Below are 24,559 nucleotides of genomic sequence, written 5' to 3' on the forward strand. Positions count from 1 at the left end.
CCCTCCGCGCATACCCTGTTGCCCTCGGACTGCGGAGCCACGAGCCGGGATTGGGCCCTGCCCGGGCACTGCGCTGTGCCCCTTTCTCCCTGAGGAAGAGGAGGATTAATTACCCCATTGGATTATTTATTTCCCCGCGATCAGAGGAAGGAGAGATGCCGGCCGGGTTCTCCCCTTAGCCCCCGGATTCGTTACCCCATTTTCTCCTGTTGGATACATCACCCCTTCGCCTCCCCTCCAGAAGAGGAGCGGGGATTGATCCCGATCTGCGCTGCGTTACCCACTGCCTCCCTCTGTCCTCCCCTTTGCAACCCCCCCCCCCTCCCATTTCATATCCAGAGGAGAAAACGCTCTGAGTTTCTCTTTTAAAAAAAAAAAAAAAAAAAAAAATTATAATAATTTTTAACCCCCTCTCTTACGCCCTCCCGGGTTATTTATCCTGCCACTATTCCGTGTGTGTGTGCGTACGTAAAGCCCTTATTTAACTGCATTATTATTTGTGCGTGTGCCTCGCCCCCTCCCCCGTCCCCTCGCAGTGTCTGTCTCCCTCTCCCTCTCCCTCTCTCTCTCTCTCTCTCTCTCTCTCTGTCTGTCTCTTTCTTTCTTGTCGGAGGCTGTGGGATAATGGCGTGTGGGTTGTGGCTGTGAGGATGAGTTCCTGCTTCGTGCCGAACGGGGCCAGCCTGGAGGATTGCCATTCCAACCTCTTCTGCCTGGTGAGCGCCCGCGGCCGCGCACACGCGCGACGTGCGCGGAGTGGGAGCGGGAGGCGGCCGGGGGAGGGGAGGAGGCCGGGCAGTGGCAGCAAGCAGCCATTTTTAGCAGAGCTTCTGCTGGAGGAGCCCTCGGAGCAGGCCCAGCCGGGCGGCAGCCAGCTCTCCGTGCCCCCCCGGCTCCCCGCCGCCTCGCCTCGCCCCTCCCTCCGCTTTCTGCCCGGGCCTCGCGGCTCCGGCCCTGCCCTCAACTTTTTGGGCTTTCTTTCTCCTCCCCGTCTCGTTACGGGAGGGAGCTGTGCCTTCTCCCCTCGGCCAACTTTCTCCTTTCCCTCCCCGCTGCACGCATCCCGTACAGACCTCGGCCCAAACCCTTCTCCTTGCCTTAAGCCACCCCCAGTCTCCCTTACCCCGAGACCCCCAAGCACTCAGTGGAGCCCCGCTGTCTTCTGTTCGTTGTGCACCATTTTGTGCTCTTTTTTTTTTTTTTTTCCCCAACCTCAGTACGAAATTGTTGGGATTTTTTCATTTTGGTAGCGCCCAACGCAGATTGGATTTCATCGGGCTGTGATGCAATTTGGGCGCTGCGCTCACCTCCTTCATCAGCTTAATGCAAATCAGCCAATATCAGATGGCTGCCTGATGTATTTTTTTTAATTATTATTCTGGAGATCATTATAAGTTAAAAATAATAATAATAAAACCTATGCCAGGCTGTGGTGCAGGGGTTGTTGTAAGGGGGGAACCCCTTGGGGCCTGCACCCCATCGTGCTGCTGCCTTTGTAAATCCCGGTTGTCTGAATGTCAACTGTTGCAGCCCCCGTAGCTTCCATCTAATTTGTTTCTTCTCCTCAAGGTAGGAGGCTGCCATGTTAGGTTTAAATGTTGCGGTGCTCTTAGGTGCGTTGTGTGCTAGGAGGGAAATCAGTGACTTGTTGGCAAACGGCATCTCACCTCCGTGCTGCCTTCTCCCTGGGAGCCGAGGGGAGATGCGGCCCCAAAGGGCCTGAAGGCCGCAGTGCTCGAGGGGGAGAAGCTCAGTGTTAAAACTTGGTGAGGTGCTGGGTTGGGGATAATCCAGGAATTGTCGCTTTCCCGCTAGGTACGGCGGTAGCTCTTCGCTCTATAAAGTCGGATGAAGCTTTGCCCAGAAGGGGATTTAGTGGATCATAACCAATGATGTGTAATTTAATGAGAGAAACAGGATTTAAATTCTTAAAATGTGGTGTGGGAAATGAAAAGCGTGATGGCTCGGAGTAAAATAAGTGCGCTTGAGAAGCTTCCTGCGCGCGATAGGGAATTTTACGATAGGGAAGCTGTGACATTTTCTGAAGTAGCAGAGGACTGGCAGAACGTATGCCTGAGTTCGATTTTTCCATATTTCCTGTATCCTCAGAGTAATCTTGGATTTCAAAAAGCAGCGTAAGCATAAGTGAGCATGAAGTGAGTAGTTATTTGCTAAGGCAAGTGCTTAAAAGATTGGACAGTTGGAGCCTGCAAATAATTAAATAACTGTCCCTCATTTTTCATTTTTGTTTTAAATCAAATTGGATGGTTTTTTTTTCCCTGTCACTTTAAAGCTGCAGTGAAAATGAACAGCTCTTGCTTTAGTGCAGCTATTAAGAGATTTTGAAACAGGGTGCCCGGTTATTTCCAATTTATCTTCTCAGGTGCACGGAACTTAGAAGCATGGTTTCTCTTGCAGCTGGCTGTTTCAGTCGGGAATGTACCCCGATGTCTGATGGTCGGTTTCTTTTTCCTTCCCTTAGGCTGATCTAACTGGGATTAAATGGAAGCGATACGTATGGCAGGGTCCAACGTCTGCCCCCATTCTCTTTCCGGTCACGGAAGAGGACCCTATTTTGAGCAGCTTCAGTCGCTGTCTGAAGGCGGATGTGCTCAGTGTTTGGCGCCGAGACCAGAGACCTGGACGCAGGGAGCTGTGGATATTTTGGTGGGGTGATGACCCCAACTTTGCTGACCTTATCCATCATGATCTCTCAGGTAGGAAGAAATTAATACCTTCTTTTGGTCAGTGCAAGGGTGCCGTTACCCAGGGCGTTCTCCTGCCAGCCCTTGCAGAAGTCTATGTGAGATAAACTGTTGTCTAGAGATAAGATAAATGTATTCCCATAATCTACAACTTTGATTTTTATGGTGATAGTGGGAAGAACTGTTAGAAGCCAAATTACGATGGCAGTGCACTGATTGAACGGCTTAGGTGGTCTTGGTCTGCTGGGTAATAAAGAAACAAGTTTTTCCTCTCTGCTGTCTTCTTTTTTTGGGGGGGGAAATATACAAAAACATCGAAGCAAGTACGCCTATGAATTTTGGCAACTTCTTTGGGCTTCTTGTGCCCAAGGCTGTGCCTGTGATTCAGAAGCGATGCCTTAAACATGTTTTGATCAGGTCTCTTTTGCTGGGTAATGGGGACTTTAAAATTCAAACAGAAACCCCATTTTATTATGTAGTAAAAATTGTAGAGATCTGGGCAGTTCTGAACCATTGGGAATGGTTTGGATCAGAAGTCAAATTGTTGGTGGGAAGTCCTCAAAAGAAGGCAATTTGCTTCATGGTTTTGTGTGAGAATCCTTAAACCTTGCATTTTTCTCTCCCTTTCCCGGTGCTCTGATCCTGTACGTGCTTTCAAACTCAGACCTGCCACTTCAGAAAGACTGACAATATTTATATTTCTCAACACTGTTCTATTTGAGACTTGGCACTTTATTTTGAAAGCGTTTACTTGTTGGTGTCAGTTTCCAAAAGTATGATAAGCAACTGGAAAGCTATGTGATGAAATTCAGCGTTTAGACAATGTGTAAATCTGTTGGTGAGACTACACTGATTCAGGGGGGAGAGAGTCTCATCACTGTAATTTCCTTTCAAGTTATGTATAGTATTTGAGTTACTGACGTGTAAAACGAGACCAAGGTTTGGGGACCTGGTAACCAGAAATTGTTAATGCTGTGTTTGTGGATAAGCTGAAGAACAAATACAAATTTGAAGTGCCGCTGTGGCAGGTGACTTGAAATAATTTAACCTGTGGGTTTTTGTGCCAATGATGTGATCTGGAAAAGAATCGACATACTGAAGTCGTGTTTATTGGTTTGAATAATGGACTTTGGAGTTGGGATGCTGCTGGTATTCCTGTCTGTCCTGGAAATAAAAACTTTGCTTCTTTAAATTGTTATTGACATTGTAGGTTGCTTGATATTTCAGTGCATTGATGGCTTCCTTATTTTTGCCCTATGAGTAACCTCGGTCTTGACCTGCAGGAAACATCCTTTGTATGGCTGAGATGTAACTTAGACTAAAGGCTATTTTTGGCCTGGGCCTGCCCTGAGCAAAGACCAACTGTTGTGGGAGAGTATCTGTGTTGAACTTGTGTGCTGTTGGCTGGTGAGATTAAAGTGAGCCCAGCCTGTTACATTTGTGTCCATGTTTTACAACTTAAGCCATTTGGAGACTTTGTTTCTGCTCTCGGTGGCCATCCAAATCTTGTCTGAACAACTTCCTTTCTCCATTCCCTTGAATCTATCTGCTAGTGCTAAGGTACCTTTTGAACCAGCAGTGTTTTGTAGCTGAGCTTTTAGGTCAGCTTGTGTTTGTATTTAGAGATTTACACTTCTGGGCAGGTAGATAAGCACTGAGGGTGATGTGTGTTTATCAACTCCTAACCCCTCCTGCGCTGGAAGGAAGACTTAGGAGTGGATGCATGTCTCCCAGGGGTGCCTTTGCAGTTGCTCAGGTCTTGTCTTTGCTCAGGTCATCTGTGGATGTCTGCACTTCCAGACAGGTTATTCTTTGTGTTTTGCTATTAAGCATTTATGTGGAAAAGTATTTACCACTCACAAGATAGTACCTCTACACATGGGCATAGGTAACAGACACGGTAGTTTTAGCAGGGAGTTTTTTTTAATCTCTTCTTAATTAAAAGGGTCGTCATAACACATTAGTCTGCTTGGTTCTTACATGACCAGAAGCTGATAAACATATTCAACAGCTGGGTTGTGGAGGAGATGTCTGAGGAGTGCCTGCACCTGTGCTTTTCCTCTTCCCCGTTACACAAAATCTTCATGTGAACCTCATATAAGAAAGAATTACGGCTGAACCCAAACAATGTTATCTGACCTTTGTCATAGACCTAATGGATTTTTTCATTGGTGGACAATTTCTCCTAGTAATTCACACTGCCCTGTTCTCCCAATGATTGCTTGTCCCATTTTCAATGGGAAAGATAAATTACTTCCTGGCAGAGGCTTGTTACCTTCAAAATTGATTGGAAATTGTTTGCTGCTGATGGTTGAGGTGCCGCCTCATTTAGAATTTTTCTACTCAGTAGGAGAGGAATTGTCCTAAAGAACTGAGAGCAGAAGAGGAGTAGGAACAGCTTTCTGCTGCTGGCGTGTCCTTTGCTGCCTACAGACAGGGAAGGGGGACAGCTTTGGTTTTGGCTTCCTTTGGCATGAGACTGTGCCTGTTAGGGAGAGGTCAGTACTTTGGCAGTTTTTGATCATTTCTTTGTGATTTGTTGTTCCAATGAATAATGGATGTTCAGTGTCTGGAACACATCTCAGTCATCAACTCTCAGCACCTGAAATATGGCAGCCTTCAAGAATCTCTTTATCCCCTGCAGAAGCATCTTCCCAAGATCACTTCAAAAGGGAACATATAGTTTTGTGGGTGTACATCTGTGCATATCAGATAAAAAAGATGTTTCTCTCTCTCTTCAGCCTGTATGTTCTAGAAGTTCTGCCTTTGCCCTAGAGGTATGTCTGAATGACTGCTACTGGCTATATCTGAGTTCTCGTATCGAGCCTTGGGTAACAGTCTTGTTGATGGTCAGGGATTGTTGTTGCCTGGGGGCATGTCAAAAGGAGACTTGTTCAGAGTTAGTAATTGATCAGTAATATTGACTTCACTGAATCATTTCTCTTTTCCTTCCCTAAGAAGCTACTTATTGTATGTATTACCAAAAAACCCGTCGGTCTGTTTCTCCCTCAACATAGCCAGAGGCAGGCAGAAGTTAGTGAAATGTTATTTTATCCTCCAACAACCTCAAAGGTTATGTTTTTGTTGTGACGGTGAGGCTTGATTATAGTAATTTCTGCAGCTCAAACCTTAACGTAGGACGTATCAGAGAATTTCAGAAGGCAGTGATCTCTCACTGGTCTAATCAACAGTTTTTTTTTTATTAGGTTCTTTTTTTTTTAATTCTGTTGAAGTGGTTGCCTATACTTTTTTTAAATTGGTAGAATTGGTAGCGGTTTCAAACCTGAGAACAGTTGGGCATGAATTATGCACAAGACATAGTCCCAAGGAAATGGTTACGTTTTGATTAATGCTTGGGTAGGGGAAAGCTTCAGTGTGCCATTGACCTTCAAGTTGCATCTTTGAAATGGTGAGCTATAAGTTGCAGCTTTTTCCTTCTGGTGTCTGTTAAATCTCGTTAATTTACTTTAGAGTGTTTTCCTCGTATCTGTCATATATCGAGTTAATCCGTTTTTTGTTTGCCGAGCAGTCTTCCTCCCACTTCTGTGAAGGATAAATGTATGAGCATAATGCTGGTCTTAGCTCCGTGCTGAGCCTCTAGAAGAGCTTTAAGGAAGGAGGAGTGAGGTCTGTATGACAATGGCTTGTTGCTGATCCTGAGCGGGGAAAACAGCAACAGCGATGGCAGCGAGGGCTTCTTTCTGTGTGTTGTCTAGTTCTCGGTGTATGTGCATTATAGGTCATATCCTTGTCTCCAAACAGATCTGAGAGCAGCTTGGTTTGTGCTGATGTCAGCATCGGGTGTCTCATTACTTCTAATACAATGGAAACCGGAGTCCGAGCCAGTTATCATACTGTGAGCTCTGCAGAAAAGCCTGCCGCTTGCAAGTATTCAGCAAAGTGAGCTTGGAAAACAGCTCAGCTGGTGGTTTGCTGTTTGTGTTTTTGTTTTGTTTTAGATACCATTTGCTTCCTAAACTCACTTTACTACGAGAGCTACCATGAAAAGTATGCATTCTTTAAAAAAAAAAAAAATCTGCAGCTGGCAGCAGGTACAACATCACGTGCATCATATACATGCATAGATAAGAGCAATGAGCCCACGATATCTAAGGATGAGATTTAACAATATACCTGCTTATGGAATTACTCCAAGATGGTGTGGAGGAGGATAGTAGTGAAATGTGCAGTGGAAAAGATGTTCAGCTTATTTTGTTGTGGCCACGCCACAGGTTCTCTGTGCAAGGGATCTTAGAGCTAGCAGATACTGAAGGCAGTTTGTAGGCAAGCATAGTTACGTTCTTACAAAAAGGTCGTAGCTTCAGGCTTGTAATGCTTAGGAAACAAACCACTTCTGCTTAGTAGAAAAGCATAAAATGCATTCATGTGGTGCTGGTGAAGGGCTCACGCTACAAAAGCTGACTTGTAGTAGTGCTGAGTATTTTGAGGATGGTATTTGGGACAGTGGCTCATGTTTTGGCTTGTCTCTCAGTTGATGAAATTTTGCAACAAGTTTGGAAAACTGGAGTGTTTTCAGTGAATGTAGATTAGATACAACCGTGCAACATATGTTTTCTTACTTGGATTCTGAAGCTGGTATTTCTGAGCTCTAGTCAGCACCTCTCTAAACACAAATGGGTGCTTCTCACTTAGTTTTGTGAGGGATATAGGCCCTCAAAGCTATTTTCAGTATGTTAATAGGGTAATTCTTACTTTGAGCAATTTTATTTCATCTGAGTATTTGGATTTTTAAATGATTTTTTTTTCTTTTAAAAGGTAATATCACCCAAAGTGTTACTATCATGTAACTACAATATACAGCAACAATTGTAGTCTGACACTTGCATAGGAAGTGGGATTTGATCGTATAAATCAGTTTTGCATCTGTCTATTTCTATAATTGGCTCGCTGTCAAATGGTGACAGAAAAGAAGCCCATGAAAGTTAGCAGTGCTCTATAAGGATGTTTCTGAATCAGAATATGAAGGAATGGATTTTTTTTTTTTCCTGTGTATTTAAAGTAATATGGGGGGGAAGCTGTGGTCCAAAGTGCTGGCTTGATTGTGACTTTAGGTTCAGGTAAAGCAAACTCTCCACTTAGTATGTGGTATAAAGAGAGAGGAACAAAATTCATTACAGGGGGACAGTTTATGTAAATACTTGTCTAATGAGTTGACCAATATGCTACAGAGCAGTTGACTGGAGCAGAGAGCAAGAGGACTAACCAGAAGTATTTGTAGTCAACAACAGAAGATTTGTAACCTCCAGATTACCAGAGCACTTCTGTGGATATCGCTTGTCTGAAGTAAAGCTGTGGCTCAACGCCTCTTAAAATGAATCAGCGACTTATTTTGGTTTATTGCTACTATCAGGTTGAACATTTACCGTTATTTGGTTTACGAAAGATTAGAAGATGAAACTGTCTCTTCCTCTCCCACTCACAAAAGGATTTTTTATGGTTTACTTTGTACAATTCCTATTAAGCAAGAGGATTTTTTGGATGTTGGGAAACGACCATTTAAATAAAGAAGAAAAATATTTGGGAGGTCTGAGCAAACGTCACACTTCTCTCCTTCCGTCCACCACCAAAATAAGAGGGGTGGGGGGTGATGACTGAATAGACTTTGAAACAATGCAGAGCACTTACTGCTGCTTTTCTGCACAAATTTGAGTAATGCTCTGAAGTGAAGGCATCTTTAACCACCATTCCTTCTCACCCTCCCTTTCCTCAGCAAGTGTGATGCTGTCGATCCCAAGTGCTTTTTCTGATCAGCAGGCATATTCATAGCATGCTGTCTTTTCAAATTCTAGAGCTTTAATTGTAATTTCCACCTAAGCCTTACACTTACCCCACATAATATGCTCCTCTTTTGTAATTCCTAAGAACTCTCCTAGCTTAGTTTGCTGCTGAAACAATCTTGTGGCAAGTTCTTGCATGCAAACTTTTGTTAATAACTTGGTTGTCAGCACAACTACTAATGTTAAATGGAATACTCAGTGCTTTGTAGTATCCTCTGCAAACTGAAACTTCTCCTTTGTGCCTGTAGTGTGACCATCAAAATAAAAGCTGTGAGCTACACTTCAGTGCATGTGCAACTTCAGCATCTTTCTGCTCATTGATACACTAATATGTCAAAACAAAACTGGGCATAAAGGCTGGAAATAACTCTTTGTTACCCTCCCGTAATGGGTAATTGATGCGGGGGGGGGATTCTTAGAATGATTTTTTTAAAATGACAAAACCCATATAGAAACCAAGTATTTAACCTTTGAAATGGTGCGGAGTTTATTGTGCAGTTAAAGTCCAATATCATTAAGCTTTGTAGTTAATATTTGCTCTATTGAGCTGCTTGTTTGCCACCGGTTGAGCAGTGTGTGCTGAGCAGCAAAGCTGCCTGCAGGATAGGGTTGCTCGATTGTGTGTGTCTCCAAATCTCTGAGCCGGGGAAAAATGTGTCCTCTTGGCACTGGCATTTTATGCCCTTTGACTTTGGACCTTTGTTGCTTTTTGTTGCAAGCTTCTTGTATGATGTTTTCTTCGGTGAGTTACCATATTATCTTGTAGCTTTATGGTTTGCAAAACAAGTTTTTGCTGAATTTCAACACCGGAGTAAGGTGATGGAAGGGAAAAAAAACTCACAGTGAGGTCTCTTAGCAAGGAACTGCATTTCCTAAATTTTTCTTGTCTTTACCAGAAAAATATTTCATGCAATGATTCATCTGTAGTGATGTGCATCTCTTCCTTTACAAATTATGGGGCAGGTCTGTTTACTATTCTCCTATTCCTCAGAGAAGGATTCTGGGACAGTGAGTAATCTTCTGTAACTCACAGCAGTGACGTGGAGTGGAAACGTGCACTTATTTGTGTGGAATGAAACAGGACACAGATGTGTCCCCCCCATTTTCTAGTTGCAATAGGACCTTGAAACTCCATTCTCTTCATCCTTGTCTTAAACATTGCTTGTTGTAATAAGCTGTAGTGTTTCCTTCTAAATAAAAACCTTAGGTGTTTGGTTTTCTACATGCTCTCTAATTTAAGGATATTGAGACTCTACTTAATACTGCTGCAACCTTTTAAGCTTCTAAGTGGCTTCCAGATAAAGGTGAAGGGGCTTATTTCAAAGGGCGATTTACAATGCAAGGACTTGGCTGTGTTGCTGAGGTTTTCTGACCATGAAGCAAACCAGAAGGAAGCTGTTTGAACCCAAATCCTCTCTGAAAGAGAGGTGAGCTGGCAGATTGCTTCTGTAAGACCTCACTTCTTGGAGATGCGAGGGGTGATGGGTAAGGGATATGGGCAGCCTGGTCTAGCTTTGAACTCTGGGTATGAGTGGGAGCAAGCAACTTCCACAGGTCCCTTTCAGCCTACGTTGTTCCACAGCTACCCAGAGACAGAAGTAAAAATGTCTCCTTATCCATGTCAGGTAGTCAGTTAAGTCTGTGCTGTTACCTGGAGCGCCAAAGCAATGGAGCAGTAAGAATAACTGTGCTAAGCTAGTCCCAGGTGACCGGTAGCACATCTTTGGGGATATGTCAAACACGATGTACGAGGGTCGTAGGCATAAGGGTAGGACGTGATTGCTGGTAACTGAGGGAGAAGATGCTGAGTTTTCCTGTATTATCCTCCATATCAGTGCGTTGATGGAATGAACCGTACCACAACATGCACTGAGAGATGTTACGGGAACCATGAAATGTCTCTCCTCTCACTTGTGTGGCGTGGCTGCCACTGTAGTTCTTTGGTACCACTGCTCCTAGGGCCTGTAATGTATGTTCAAGCACTGAATATGAGCCAGAGTGGTTGAAGAGATTCCAGTTTCTTGTAAAGAATCTTGCTTTCTGATTTGGAAAATTGACTTGGCTCGCGTAAGTTGGATTCCACGCCTGTGTTTGATCTGTAGGGCACGTGCACAACATCTCAGTGTTTCACTTGAGAATCGTATCAGTATCGTATCATTGGGCTTTGTCTCTGTTTGCTGTTCTGTTTATAGATCTGAAAGTGGCGCTAGCCTGACTGACTATCTTTCCTGTTTATTTGTTTATTTTCAAATAGTAAAGACAATTCCAGTTGTGTGAATCTTCTGAGGAGAGGGTTCAGGTTGTTCCTACCACTGCTTTCTGAATCTGAGTGGTGTTTTTCCCCACCCCCCACCTCCCTTCCTCATTAGCAAATGGATGACCATTAAGGGTCAATTAATCATTAATACTTTTGCCTGGCTCCTCAGTGAATGGTAGCCAAATACACAAAGATATTTTTAAAATCTGGCTGTGGGCAATTTTATTTGTTGTTGTTTTTTTTTTTTTGTTAAGCATAACTGTCAAGATAATGTCAGCATAACTAGCTCAAAATACACAAAACATGAGGCACCTTGCAAACAGGTAAGTGGTTGTGCAGACTGCAACATGTAACATACTGGTGCTAGTTGTTTCCTTCTGTTTACAAATAGCCTTGAATCTTTTTTCCTTTTTTTTTTTTTTAAGGAAGGAGTGTGGGGGAGAGATTTTTATAACTGATTACTTTTAGCAGATATACTCTTGTAACATTCTAATTATTCTGCTCACGTTACAGGCTTTCTTTGGTTGTATGTTACGCTGTGACTGTCTTAAGAGCTTGTGGGAGAGGAAACAATTTCATGAGATGCCTACTACGTGAAATAATAGGTTGTAATTCAATGTTAATTTCTTCCTTTTCTTTGCCTTGTAGAAGAAGAAGATGGTGTTTGGGAGAATGGACTTTCTTACGAATGTCGCACTCTGCTTTTCAAAGCCGTTCACAACCTGTTGGAGAGGTGTTTAATGAACCGGAATTTTGTGCGCATTGGGAAATGGTTTGTGAAGCCTTATGAGAAAGATGAAAAACCTATAAACAAAAGGTAGGATGCTTTATTAAAGAAGCTGTAGAATTTATTTAAGCTTTATGCTAGAAGAAACATTTAATTAAGAGCGCTCAATTTATGGGTTGTTTGGGATCCTGAATCTCTGATCTTTCTTGTTTTTCTGCCTTTTGGGAGTTCTTCAGAACTTTCTTATGAAGAAAGGCAGTAATACTGAAGATAATAACATGTCTCTCTGTATTGAAGACCATAGATAAGAAAAGTTGTAAAAGAAGCTAGAGTCTTTTTGGAATGAAGAAAAGGACAGCTGCTGTGAAGCTACCAGTATAGTGACCGGGACTAATTCTGACTGTAAATAGTACTCGTTCTTTGAGGAAGTGGAATCTAGAGAGCTGTTTTCAGGCATCACATGCAGGGGACTTTGGAAAGAGAGTTTGTTAGCTCCTGGCCAGAAAGAAAGTTGCATCTGGGGACGTTGTAGGTAGAGAAATACACATGGCCTCCTCACCAAGGGGGAGGAGGGTGAGGAACAAATGTCTGCTCCAGATTGGAAGAACTGCTCCTCATGGTTCTAACGTGGTTTGACACGGTCTATGTTGCCTAGCAATAAGTAATGAAACGAATAAAAACTAGGTTATCTGGAACAAGTTTAATCTCTGTTCCCAAATCAGCTTTTAAAATCCCAAGTAATTTAAAGCTTAGAGAATGATGGTGGGTTTTCTTATTTGTTTTTATCTGTGGTGTTTTTTTTATGCATGTGTTAAATCTTGCATACAGAAAACTTGGAGATTGGTGGCTTTGCTTATTGGATGTGGGGTTGGCCTTTGGCATCTTCTGCAATAAATTTAAACTTGAAGAAAATCTAGAACTGTTTTGCAGCAAAAGCAGCAGAAGCACATGTTTGTGTGTGTTTCTATCAGTTGTGGACTGCTGCTTTTAATTTATGGGTAAACTTGTCCTTTTAGTTTCAGGCATCCGTTTCTTCACCCTAGTCAGGGCAAATGTCTCCTCTCTGGAGTGTCCTTGTCCACCCATTTCTCTCTGTTGGTGCCATAAATCAATAATAAAGAGTTTACTTTTAACTATTTAGATTGATATTGTCTTGGCACGCTCTGGGCTTTTCTCAGCTGAGGAACTGGTTTTCCAAATTGCCATTCAAACCCAGCATTCGTTATGTCATGGCATCTCCTGCAGTAATTCTGTAAAGCACTCTGCAGCAGCTGGAAAAGCTGATGAAAGCTTTTAAAATAAAATAGCAGCATTTGTTTAATTTGGAAACTGATTCTTTTTTTTAAGAAGCTCAGAAGGTCAGCATGCTTGATGAGAGTAACTGAAGGAATTGTGAGCTTACCCACAACACTACTTCACGATAAGTAGTTCAGAACTACTGAAAAAATAGATGGAAAGATAAGACTGATCTGCATAAAACAATTTTATTGTAGAGAAATCTGTGTTTTCTACCAGGTACCTCAACCACTTGATATTCTGAGTAGTGGTTTGTATGAAATAAACCACTAAAGTGAGGGGAGTAATTAACATATGTGCATACTCCTGGCATATTTTGCTCATCCCTTCTAGGAATGTCTTTAATTTTGTTAGGTTGTTCAGAGGTACCTGCTAAGGCCTCTGATCCAATGGATGCACTTATCTTAAAAATCATAACACTCTTTTTGAAGCTATATTTTTCTTTTTTTTTGCATTTTCTCCATCTTTCTAGTAATAAGAATAGCAGTTCATACGTTCATAACACTGATTTCAAAAGTGTGTCGTACTCTCCTCTTGATGTGGAAAGAATAGAGTCTTTTTTTTTCAGAAGACTACTTCTTCCTATATGTATATATTACCCTCTGGAATAGTAGTGCTCCTCCTGTGTGGAGGTGGTCGTGGATGAACGTGGCAGATACTGCACCTGTCATGGAGAATAAAACATTTCTCTTCAGGAAGGTTGTAATTACTTCCCTGTATTACTTGTGCTCATTAAATGCCTATCTCATTATTAAGAATGGAAAAAAAAGTTACCTTGTGATGATGTTGGTATATCTTTATTCCTCCCTTTGGTCCTAGAAAATATGGAATAGTGGGAGAAATACAGGAGAAAGGGCATGTACCCCAGATGAGGGAGGATTTTCCCTGCTCTGTAGTCAGTGAATGAACGTTGCTTTGCTTCATTTCAGCCCTTGTTGCTGTTATCTTTAGTGGCTGCTTTCATTCTCTGTGCTTTGTGTTCTGTGGGTCTGTGCCTTGCATTAACTTGGAAACCCTGAGTATAGAATCCACGTGACTGTATAATTTAGAGATGCTATTATCCTGGGTATGGAGTCTGCTACCAGTCTGCTTCCGATCAGAGTTTATGCTACCCTGTACTTTGGGATGAGGCTAGTTACTATGTAGATTGAACTTCTGTATATTGTAACTACAGATTTAGATAAGGTTGTTGTTCTTGTAGGCAATCTTAAAAGACTTTGATGCTCTTGACTGCGAAGGTAACTGGCTAACCTCAGTGTGCTGGAGCTGGAGATAGCTGTGTAGAGCCCTGGTCCCACTTCTTCACTTTCTTTCTCTTTGAAGCATGTACAGATAACTCTATTTCTTTCATGCGTGATTGTTCCCACCTGAATTTTGAGATTTTGTTACCTGTTGTCCCAACTACGTAGATCAGCACTGTGGCAGTGCAGCAGGGACTGAGGGACTTTGTTGGGCAGTGCGCTGCAGGAGGCTGTGACTTGGAGGTGGTGGTGGGCCAAGAGGACAGGTCCTCAGCAGCAGGCAGGAAGCCTGGCTGCCCTTCCTTTCTCATCATTTCATTTTTTAATTTCTTAAAAGCACGCTTGTCAATGCTCAGAAACTGATGGCTATGAGGCATGTGAATAAATGACCGAGGAAGTACGAATTGGTTTTAGATGTTCACTATTTAATGCTGTTTATGATCTGACTACTAAAACTCAGGAAACTGACCTTATATTATTGTTAAATCTCTTTTAAATTATTTAAAAAAAGAAATGTTTCTGGTAAAGCAATAACGTCAGATGTTTGCATTACGCAGTCACACACTGCATGCTGATGGGGCTGCAGGGCAATCACCATGACCTGCTCTTCCCTCCCTCCCCCTGCTTCCCCCCAGTCTAAAACCAGCGTTGGGAAAAGTGAGACAGTCGTGTATTTGGTGAAATTGGATCTGCCAGTGCGAGTCACGATTGCCATGCCTGAGGAAACTGTCGGAGGCTTTTGAGCATGCTGGTTACACTGCTGTTTATAGAGGCAGGGGAATGGAGTGGCTAACTCCATGAAGTGAGGGTGCACGTGTGGTGATTTTCTTTTCTTATTTCTTTGTTGCCGTTCTTGTAAGGAAGTGATTTCCAAAATGTTCAGGAATAGGTGATGGTAGTTACAGGGAAAACAGCAGAATAAAAGAGTGAAGTGAAGGTTTTGTTAACCGCCCTAGTTGAAACCAAATGGGGGGAAAAAATGACTGCTGCAGTATTTGTCACATCCTTTCTCAGCAACTTTAAGGTAGATTAAAAAACTCAACTAGGTGACTACATATTAAATTACAAAATTTGACAAATAGACACGTCTTTCTCTTCTCTCCTTTCCAACCTATTGTGGAGTTACTGTCACGTTCAGAAATAGCTGTGTATTCTTTATTCAGAAATCCACACTTTGAGAATATGAGAGGGGGTCTGTGATCTGCTGCATCCAACTCTGTCTCCCTTTCCTGGTTAGACCGCTGCAATCCCAGCCTCTGGACGAGGCTTTTCCTCCTGCCAGCTGGATGATAAAATAGTGGCATATACCTAGCGTAAATATTATTAGGAAACTTGTCAGAGTAAGTGCTATTCTAGGCAAAATTCCTTAATGAAGATTAAATCTGACACTCCTACTGAAAAGCAATGAAGGGCCTATGTGGAGCACATTCGCTGAAGTTTTTTAGGTAATAAGTAAAACTTGCTAAATTTTAACATAATTGGAACACTGGTGAGCAAATAATTGAGCAATGCTGATTTGGTGGGATTCCTTCTAAATAGTAAATGAGTTGATCTGTTCACGTAGAAGGGGGGGAAAAAAAAAAGAGAGAACCCACAAACATAACACTCCCACCACTTGGAAAAACATAAGCGATAAGCTTATCATAGCTTACAAAATAAAACTTGCTGCACAAGTTTCACAAGTCGTGCTGTTCGACCTTAGCCTGGGTACAGGATTATATAATGCAAGTGCATAACTTCAAGGGAAAACGACTGCTGAGAAACATTTCTTGCGTATATATGTGTCTATATACATACACACGTGTTGTTTTTTTTTTTTCCTCTGCCTTATCTTACCAAGAGGAAAAGGTAAAGCCAGCCACAGTGGCTATCTTTTATGCATATGTTGGCAGTGGTGCAGTCCCAAATGCCGGTGGCTCGAGGAGGGGGGAGGGAGGGAGCAGTTTTTTAATTGGGACGTAGCAATTGCTGCCTTCTTCAGGAATGTTGATAATGTAACAGCAGTTACTCAAAGCGATTGGCTATTGTCTGTTTGGTCTCTGCTGCCCTTAGGACAAAGGGAATGCCGTGCTGGAGCCCAGGTTCCTGCCACTTTTCCCTGTTTGCTGTCTTTCCCGTTTTCCATGGGGACTTCGTTCAATAGGAATGAAATAGTAATTTGGAGCATCCTCCTAGAGGAAGCAAGAAGAACTATTAATAATAATTCTTTTCAGGAGCAGGATGAGGAGATTTCTGAGCGCTAAAACTCTAATCTTGTTCATACTTGAGAATTAACTGTACAAGTATAACCCATAGTCACGGGTTTTGCCTTTATTTCTGTATATTTGACTTGAAACCTTAATAGCTGAAATGAAGTGGCTCTTCTTTGGTACTACTGGAGTATTTTCTGCCGTCTATTAAGTCTGCTCAATTCTTTTTGCTGTGTAAATTTCCTCCCTATGTTAATCTTTAAATCAAACAAAGTCAACATTTATTTATTTATTTCTTTTTTTACAACAGCTCTAATGAGGCTGTTCTGGCATCGTGTACCGGCAGGAGAGCAGGTGATGTTTTTCCTTTTACTGTAGACAGCTGGAATTGAGAGCTGCTGTAAGTAGGACAGTGCAGGATAAACAGCAGGAGCTGAGAGCATTGATCACATGATTGTCTCTTTGGAATATTGGGTTGCTACAGAGACTACAAGCAGACAAATTTAGCACTTTACATCAGAAAGCAGTTTTCTCTTATTTAGCTTAAGTTACGATGCTAGTTGGTTCATCAGGAAAAACTGGGAGCGATATGGCTCCGGGTTTTTAGCTTTCAACAATAAATTTGTATTGTTTGTTCACTGGGCAATGAGGTAATACAGAAACCATACAGATTGATCAGATTTTTGTTATATGAAAATTTGATAATGCATTTCAGTTTTCAACTTGGAAAAATCTGGCTTAACAAGATGGTTTCTAAGCGTTTCAGAACGAGGCTGAGCAATTCACTGGAAGCTGTTGCTTTGAAATAGAGTAAAATCTGGCTGCTGTCTGTTTTCCAAAGAAATTCTGGATTCTTTGTAACACATTTCATTGTGAAAGCACAAGTTTAGACAATTGAGATTTGCCTCCTGAGTAATGAAAGGATGCTAAAATCTGAGGTGACAGCTTTGTTAGCCTCATCTAGGTTCTGAAGTAAGGGATCACAAACCAACTATTTTCTTTGCAAATATTACTTGTAATTGTTCTATCTGGAGAAATATGCATGTGTTTTGTGTGCATATACATAACTAAGGTTCCAGTTGCATTCTGAAAGAATCAGCTTTGCTTCTATGATTTTATTAGTGTACAAACAATTTATTTTGTTTCCATCTTGTTTATAGAAGTGAAGCTCAGCTCATTAATAATGTAATTAACTAAATGTAGAAGTCTTTAAGGTGGCTATGACTTATTCTGTAACATGAGTTACTTACTACATTTGTATTTGTAGATTCCACAGCTGGGTTATGGAATAAACAAATAGATCTATCCTAACTTCTAGCTAATATCAAATGTCCTTAGCTATGTGAAAAATATTTTGGAGAGCCTTTGACAGCAGTCATTAATGATGTGCTTTGAACTGGAAGTTTTTCTGCTTAGCTATTAGCTATGTTTTTTGCTTTGTGTTATCATCAAAATCAGCTTTCTGCTATATTTACCTTCGTGACCATAGGGAGTTACTCAGAGATGCTTAGAAAGATGTGTGCTGTGCCATCTTTGTGTCAGTAGTTAGAGAAGCATCTGTGTTTTGAGATGCTATTACTTCATGTTAAGAAACAGAATATGTAACTTGCTAGAGAAATGTAGATGTGCATTTGTTTAGAGATCTTTGAGCTTTCGCATTGAGGATATTAGTACCATTGTGTCTGCTTGAAGAGCAGACCCTGTGATAGGGGCTGATGCAAACCCTGATGTTACAGGGAAACTTGTAGCCAAGGGCAAGAAAGGCATGTTTGTGAATTTGATTAATGATGATTCCAACTCTTACATTGCAGCACGACTTTCTGTGATAATGAGTATGTATGTGAGCGTGTTCTTCCTGGAGAACTAGGAGCCTTATCCTTTGTGTCCCTTACCCCCCAGCACTTAAACAAGCAAAAACAACCCCCCAAAATAAAACAACAACAACAAAAAAACCAACAAAGAAAACTCCTGGAGCGTTCCATAACTGAGACAGTCTGTGTACCTGCCGTATGTTTTTTTTCTTTCATTTCTTTAAATTATAAAACAAAGCAAAAACCCACAACCGCCACATGTTTCTCATGTCTTTTTTTTAATGCTGATGTAATAGAACAATCTAATTTTAGTATTTTAATAACATTCATATTTTTGCTTATTATAGCAAATACACATCCAATTTCCTGTTCCTTTCTAGTCTGAAGGAAGATTGTGGAGTCTCCTAATTCAGAATTGCGGCATGGTGAGCAGGAATTGAAGGCTCCACATCTAAAATAGCTGTGAAGCAGTACAGGTGTGAAGGTGGCAGCATGGCAAGCTGCTCTTCATCAGCGCATTACAGGGTTGTGGCTATTCCTGGAAGATGGAGATAGTCACCAAGAACTATTTCAAACAAGCGCTTACAAAGGCGGGGTGGTAGGTGGGTGGTGTTGAGGGAGCAGTTCCTGCTTGTGTTCCATGAGCCCAGACATCCTCAGGTGGCTCAGCAGCTTCGCTCCTTCTCCACAATGAAAAGCCTCAAGGGCCGCCTGATGGATAACAGATCGTAAAGCAGAGCACAGTGTGGTAGTAGTGCAGGTTGGGCATGTGCTCAGGTACGTTGTTCCTCCAGATTTGCTCTTTGGCAGTCGTTTTGTTTTCTGTTCTATGCTGGTTGCTGTAGTGTTGTTTTTCAGCTAAGTTAAAGGAAGAAAAACACACAAATAGCAACAAACTAACCTAAAAGCCCCAACAAAAACAGACAACGGACTAACCAAAAACCGAATAACTGAATATGAAAGGATTTTCTTTCAGAAGTAACCTATTTAGTCATTTAATTCTCTATAGAAAACAACTGTAACCTTCTAAAAAGAAACTTTTTGATGCTGAAGTTTATTTAAATAACATACCTCCCGTGGTTGGCTGTAGTGAGGAATAACTGTTGGGAGATGCTTTCATTTGGGCAGATAGAATGCATCAGCTGGGAGCTGCCAGGACAGTTGCTGCTGTGGACCGTTGTCAGCCAGTCACAGTGCAATGATTTGTGGTCAAAACAGCCCAAAGTTTCAGATTGTTGGCTACTATATACTGATTTTTAGCAAAGATAACGGGAACAGTGAAGCATATTAATCGGAGACTTAACTCTGTCTGGTGTGTTTGTGCTCCTGAATGAGCTGTTCTTCCCAATTGAAAGGAAAAGCAATTGTGTAAGTCATTAGTTCTGGGAGAGTAATTTTTAGCTTCGCAGTGTCCGTTTTCCTCCTCTACAAAATGGGAATAGAAAAATACATAAAGATAATATGGTAGATATGTTGGTACGGCTGGCAGCACGCTGACTTGGTCAGCCACTTGGTTCAGCTCCGACGCAATTTACAAACGCAATCTAGGAAGAGTGGTGGTAGTCATAAAAACAAAAGCATTCATGCTTTTGGTGGAAATGTCTGGATGGTTTCTAGAATTTACCATCAAATGTACTGTAGTTGTTTGTTTGTTTTTTTTAATTGGAGGCTTCCTCGTTGCTTTTGATGTTGTTGCAGTCTCCTTGCCTTTCAGCCATATAACGTGGTGCTGACTTGATGTATTCCACTGAAGTGTGGATTAGGGAAGTTCTGATGCAGCTGATGCGCGTGAAGCGTTTTGAAGATACAAAACTACAGAAGTACTAACATGGAGAGGAGGAAACAGACCCAAGTGTCTTTGTGTTAAGGAGATATATTCAGATTTGCTAAAGGAGATGCAGAAATGTTGTATATATGCCCATTTTAGCCTGCTTTCCCCTCCTCTCCTTCCGCATCTCTTACAAAGGTAGAAGTGGAAATTTATTGAAATTGTCCATATCAATTTCAGTTGCTTTTCCCATATTGTAATCTTCCATCTCTGAAGGATTTCATTTTTTTCATTCATAAAAAAATGCTCATTCTGATGTTTCATAATTCATAATTTCATGATTCAGAGACCAGTTACCAATGTTGAAGACTAGATAAGTATTAATGTTCTATAGTTATGACTTCCCCAAAATTAACTTTATATTCGGGGTGGGGCAGGAAGATGAGATTTTTGGGGTAGAATGAGTGTTTTGTTGTCAGAGCTTTGTTTAAAATCCTGTGTTCTGCTCTTACATATGCACAAGTGGCAATGCCTGATCATAGTGTAAAACTAACAGAAAGCAAGTGGGGTGTGAATAGGGACTTCAAGACAAGCTTCTGGTGCTGGGAAGGGACATGTGTCTGCACCTCGAGGGCTGCCCTCTGCATGTACAACAAAAGTTCTGAGCACTGTGGTACAGGTATTCTTCATATTACAGTCATGAGATGCTCTGCACAGATTATCTAGTGATCTTTTGAACTACTTAAAAAAAAAAAAAAAAGCAAGTCTGCAAATAGAAGCATAGGATGAACTCTGTGTTGGTGGGCAGGAAACCACCAATTTTCTCACTGTTCTTGTGTACTTGACTAAATTGTAAAGGCAATTTGCCTATTTACCCTTAAGTGAAATGCTTTTTGACCAATTAAGTGGACTTGCTAATTACTGAAGGGGCTGCTGTGCTTTTTTTTTTTGCTTGATTAGGATTTTTGGCTGCAGTGTGAGTCATTGAGAGCAGGAGAGGAATTTAGAGAAATAGTGGTTTTTTTTTTTTTTAATAGCTTTTGGAAGGGATTGAGGAGAGTCCTCTGAAGCTGAGGGTGAGGCAGCAATGAATCTCTGGAAACGCAGGGAATTGGAGAATGTGCAAATGTGTTACAAACCTTAACAGAAAGCAAGCATGCTTGGAGTATCTTGCTTAGTCTGTAAAATGGAGTACGTAGGGGCTGCCAGTAACTTAGAGCTCTCTGGTTCTACATTTCCTACCACCATTTCTCCACCCCCTTACAAAGAGCTTCAGTATGTTTCTGGCTTTATTATTATTCACTGTATTTCTTGTGACTTTTTTTTATAAGCACTAGTATTTCCTACAGTTTTGTAACACCATAGTACCAATGATGTTAAACCTGAGGAAAGGGTTTCTGAGCATGACGAGTGAGGAAGAAAATTAATACTGTGTTTGAGTACGTAAAGTGTTAGTTTTACCTTTCACTTTAACATTTAGATGAGAAGATTCATGTTTTCAGGAGATACTATGTGGCAATCTTTCCCTTACTGGGATTTAAGGACAGCAGTATTTTGCTGTATTCCTACTACGTAGCAGTGTTGTTCTATTGTGCATAAAATGACATCACTGCACATACTGAAGCAAAAATCAAAGGTGATGTGCACAGTTTTTCAGTTTCATGTTTCGATTATTCACAAATTCTGGTTATAAATTGATGTTTAGGATTGGAAGAATCAGTGGTAGCACAGTGGTTCTGCTTTCCTCCCATACAAACAGCTTGCTTGCAGCTTTCATCCTAAAGCTGCTTGAATTATGTTGGTGACAACAATGGCTACTGTCTTTCTAATGAAATTTTGATGGAAACTTCCCACCTGCTGAATGTGGGGAGGAATGCCTTTTTTTTTAAACTTTTTTTTATGTGGCTTTTGCATGATGACCTTGAATTTTTGCTGCTATTTAGGAGTGGTTCTGCAGCATAATGAATTGACATGCTTCTGTTATCATGCTGATGCTTCTCTTTGTCTTGGTCTATCTGAATTCTCTCAGATAATAGTACAGATGTCTGCCCTTTATCTGTGTAATAATGTAGAGCTAACTAGAGACATAGCTTAATCTCATTTAAGTGTATTTAAAGAATATGTGCTTTTATTTTTAACTCTTCCTCAGGTACACTAAGCTTCTGATTTGGTATCTGTCACTTGGGACCAACAACACTATCCGCTATTTCAGTTTAAACCACCCAATATTTTTAAAGTAGAATTCAATTGGACGAGATCAGTCTTGAATTATTTGCATAAGGATTAAAGTTTAATGAGATTTCTATATAGGAACTCAGTGGTATTTGATAACCATGTGGATTGGCTTGGACTTGAAATCATCAAGATGATGCCTAGCTCCATCACCACAGGATTTTGTCAACTATCTTTATTGGGATTCCTGGGCAGCTTTTCGTCTGCGGGGAGTATGTTGTCCTGAGCTGGATTACTGAAGCAATTATGCTAAGTAGTTGTCAATGATTTGTGATAATTCATTTGTATGTCTGGATCCTGGCTCTTTTTGTTCTTTAAAAATAAAAGAAATAAAATTGAAGAGCAGGTCAGCATACTGATCCTTGATGCACCTTGGAAATAGTCATGGTGCAGTCAAGGCAATCCGCCATAGAGGTTTCTCTTGGTTCACTTCATGGCCTGCAGCTTTCAGTTACTGTAATAAAAAAATATCGTGCTTCACTTGCTCTTCCTCCTCAAACAGTTTGTGGGGTTTCTCATCCTTGAAGAGTTTTAGGTCCCTAAATTTAATCTGCTGGTAGTCAAAGCCGTGTATTTTACACTGTGGTGGTCTTCTCATTGTGGTGCCCCATCCTGGTGGCTTCTCTTTGGGGTGAGGATCAGTAAATCAATTTATCTCCGCTCTCATGGGTTGAGCAGACTGTGCCAGTTTCAGAAATATTTTTCCCCATACAGTTTAGTCTCTTACCATCTACCTCCTGCTGGAGGAAATGCCTTGGCAATGACACTCATGTATCTGGTAACCACGCCTATGGAGGTTTTATTTTAATAGGGATGCTTCAGTTCTTCCGTGACCTGGAGACTGTTTTATTTTTTTTTCCAGTTGACAGAACCTAATTTTATTTTTGGGGCAAAAGGTGATGTTGCATTCATACAGTCTTCTTAGGGTACGGTGGTTCATGAAGTGTCTTTCCGTTTGACCTTGCAAAAATGCACCGCCATCTGCTATTTTGCCTCGCTTCATTTAGTCTGTTTCCCTTGACCTGTATCTTTTCTTTTCCTGAGACTGAGCAGGTGCTTGATGCTGCCCTCCTTAAAGAGAGAGATTTATTTTCTGATCAGTAGTTTATGAAGGATTTTTTAAGCTTCTCCTTGACTTTCATCCTTCTATTACTGAAACGCTGGCCCTAATCTGATGTCCTATGTGAACAGCATCTTCTTGCTTTTAACACCTGTTTTTTCCTATGGGCATCTATTGATCTGTCACACACTTGAGATAACTTACAGCTACAGAACTCAAATTGTTGTGAATGCATATATTTTTAAGTGATTTTTCAGATGTAACTGAATACTCAGATGCACTATTTCTGCAGCTTGCTCACTGGGTTCTGCTTTTCTTTCCTTCCCAATCTCTGCCTGCCATTTAATTAAAAAAAAATATGAATGTGTAAGTATAAATTCTGCTGCCTGAATCCGTGGCAGGAGGACTAGATATGACCTCATTAAAATTAATGAATGTTCAGAAATACGTTTGCAGCTTTTAAATAAATACACTATACAAACATTGTCAGAGTTTACTTTTAATTGATTTGCAAAAAAACAAGAGTTGAGATTTCTTCCAGAAATCTAAATATAAAGTCTCAATCTAAAGAGACTGAAAACTTATCTTCTCCTATTTGATCAATCTTCCTGATTGATCTTTGGTTTTATCTTTAAACTGAAATACTTTGTAAGTACTTCAAGGAACATGTATTTAGCATTTCCTTGTTATTTAGATAGAATGGATTTTTTTTTTTTAGTGCTAATTAGGTGAGACTTTGGAATGAAATTCTTTCAGATTTTTGAAAAAACGTATCAACCTAGTGTTTTAAGATCTATACTTAGGATTTGTTTTTTCTCTCTCCCCAGCGAGCACTTGTCCTGCTCATTCACCTTTTTCTTACATGGGGATAGCAATGTTTGCACCAGTGTGGAGATCAGTCAGCATCAACCTGTGTACCTGCTCAGTGAAGAACACCTCACCCTTGCCCAGCAGTCTAACAGCCCTTTTCAAGGTAGGTTTTCCTGGTCACTAATGTCTGTTAAAATAAATCAGTCCTTTGAGTTGTTCAGAATGAGGATTTCTGGTGAATACTGGGAGTGGGAGCAGAGACATTACATGTTGTGCTCTACCCAAATGTCTGCTGTATTGACGTAGCTAGTTAAGTCATTTGGTACATCTCAGATATTCTGCAGGTGGATGATTTCCTTATTTCTCTTGTGGCATGTTGCCCAATAACGTGATTTATGGCACAGTAAACTTAATTTCCGAGTACTGTCCTATTGGTGACTCGAATATTTAGCTTTTTCAACAATGTTTTCAACGTGCTTTATAACCCCCACGTACCTTCCTCAATTCCTATTTTAGAAGTCCATTTCTGACCTGACTTAATCTATTCACTCCCCTTCCCCCTTTTTATTTGGCTCTCCCTTGCCTGTAAATTCCTTTGGTTCCACCAGCAGATGCAGGCTATGCTCTCGAAGACAAAGGAGCGATGGGGCCTGAGTCTGGTTAGT

At 41.2% G+C, this 24,559-nt stretch overlaps 1 protein-coding gene across 1 annotated transcript in view; it reads left to right on the top strand.

Moving 5' to 3' along the window:
* MED13 (mediator complex subunit 13) overlaps nucleotides 7-24,559 on the top strand; it is a 51,363-nt gene continuing 26,810 nt past the window's right edge. The window contains exons 1-4 of the mRNA XM_021416114.1: nucleotides 7-716; nucleotides 2,483-2,717; nucleotides 11,409-11,577; nucleotides 23,912-24,057. Of these exons, the coding sequence (XP_021271789.1) occupies nucleotides 651-716; nucleotides 2,483-2,717; nucleotides 11,409-11,577; nucleotides 23,912-24,057 (616 nt within the window). The 5' untranslated portion in view covers nucleotides 7-650. The remainder of the gene's footprint in view (nucleotides 717-2,482; nucleotides 2,718-11,408; nucleotides 11,578-23,911; nucleotides 24,058-24,559) is intronic.

Source organism: Numida meleagris, chromosome 18, assembly GCF_002078875.1.
Source record: "Numida meleagris isolate 19003 breed g44 Domestic line chromosome 18, NumMel1.0, whole genome shotgun sequence".
Taxonomy (NCBI): Eukaryota; Metazoa; Chordata; class Aves; order Galliformes; family Numididae; genus Numida; species Numida meleagris.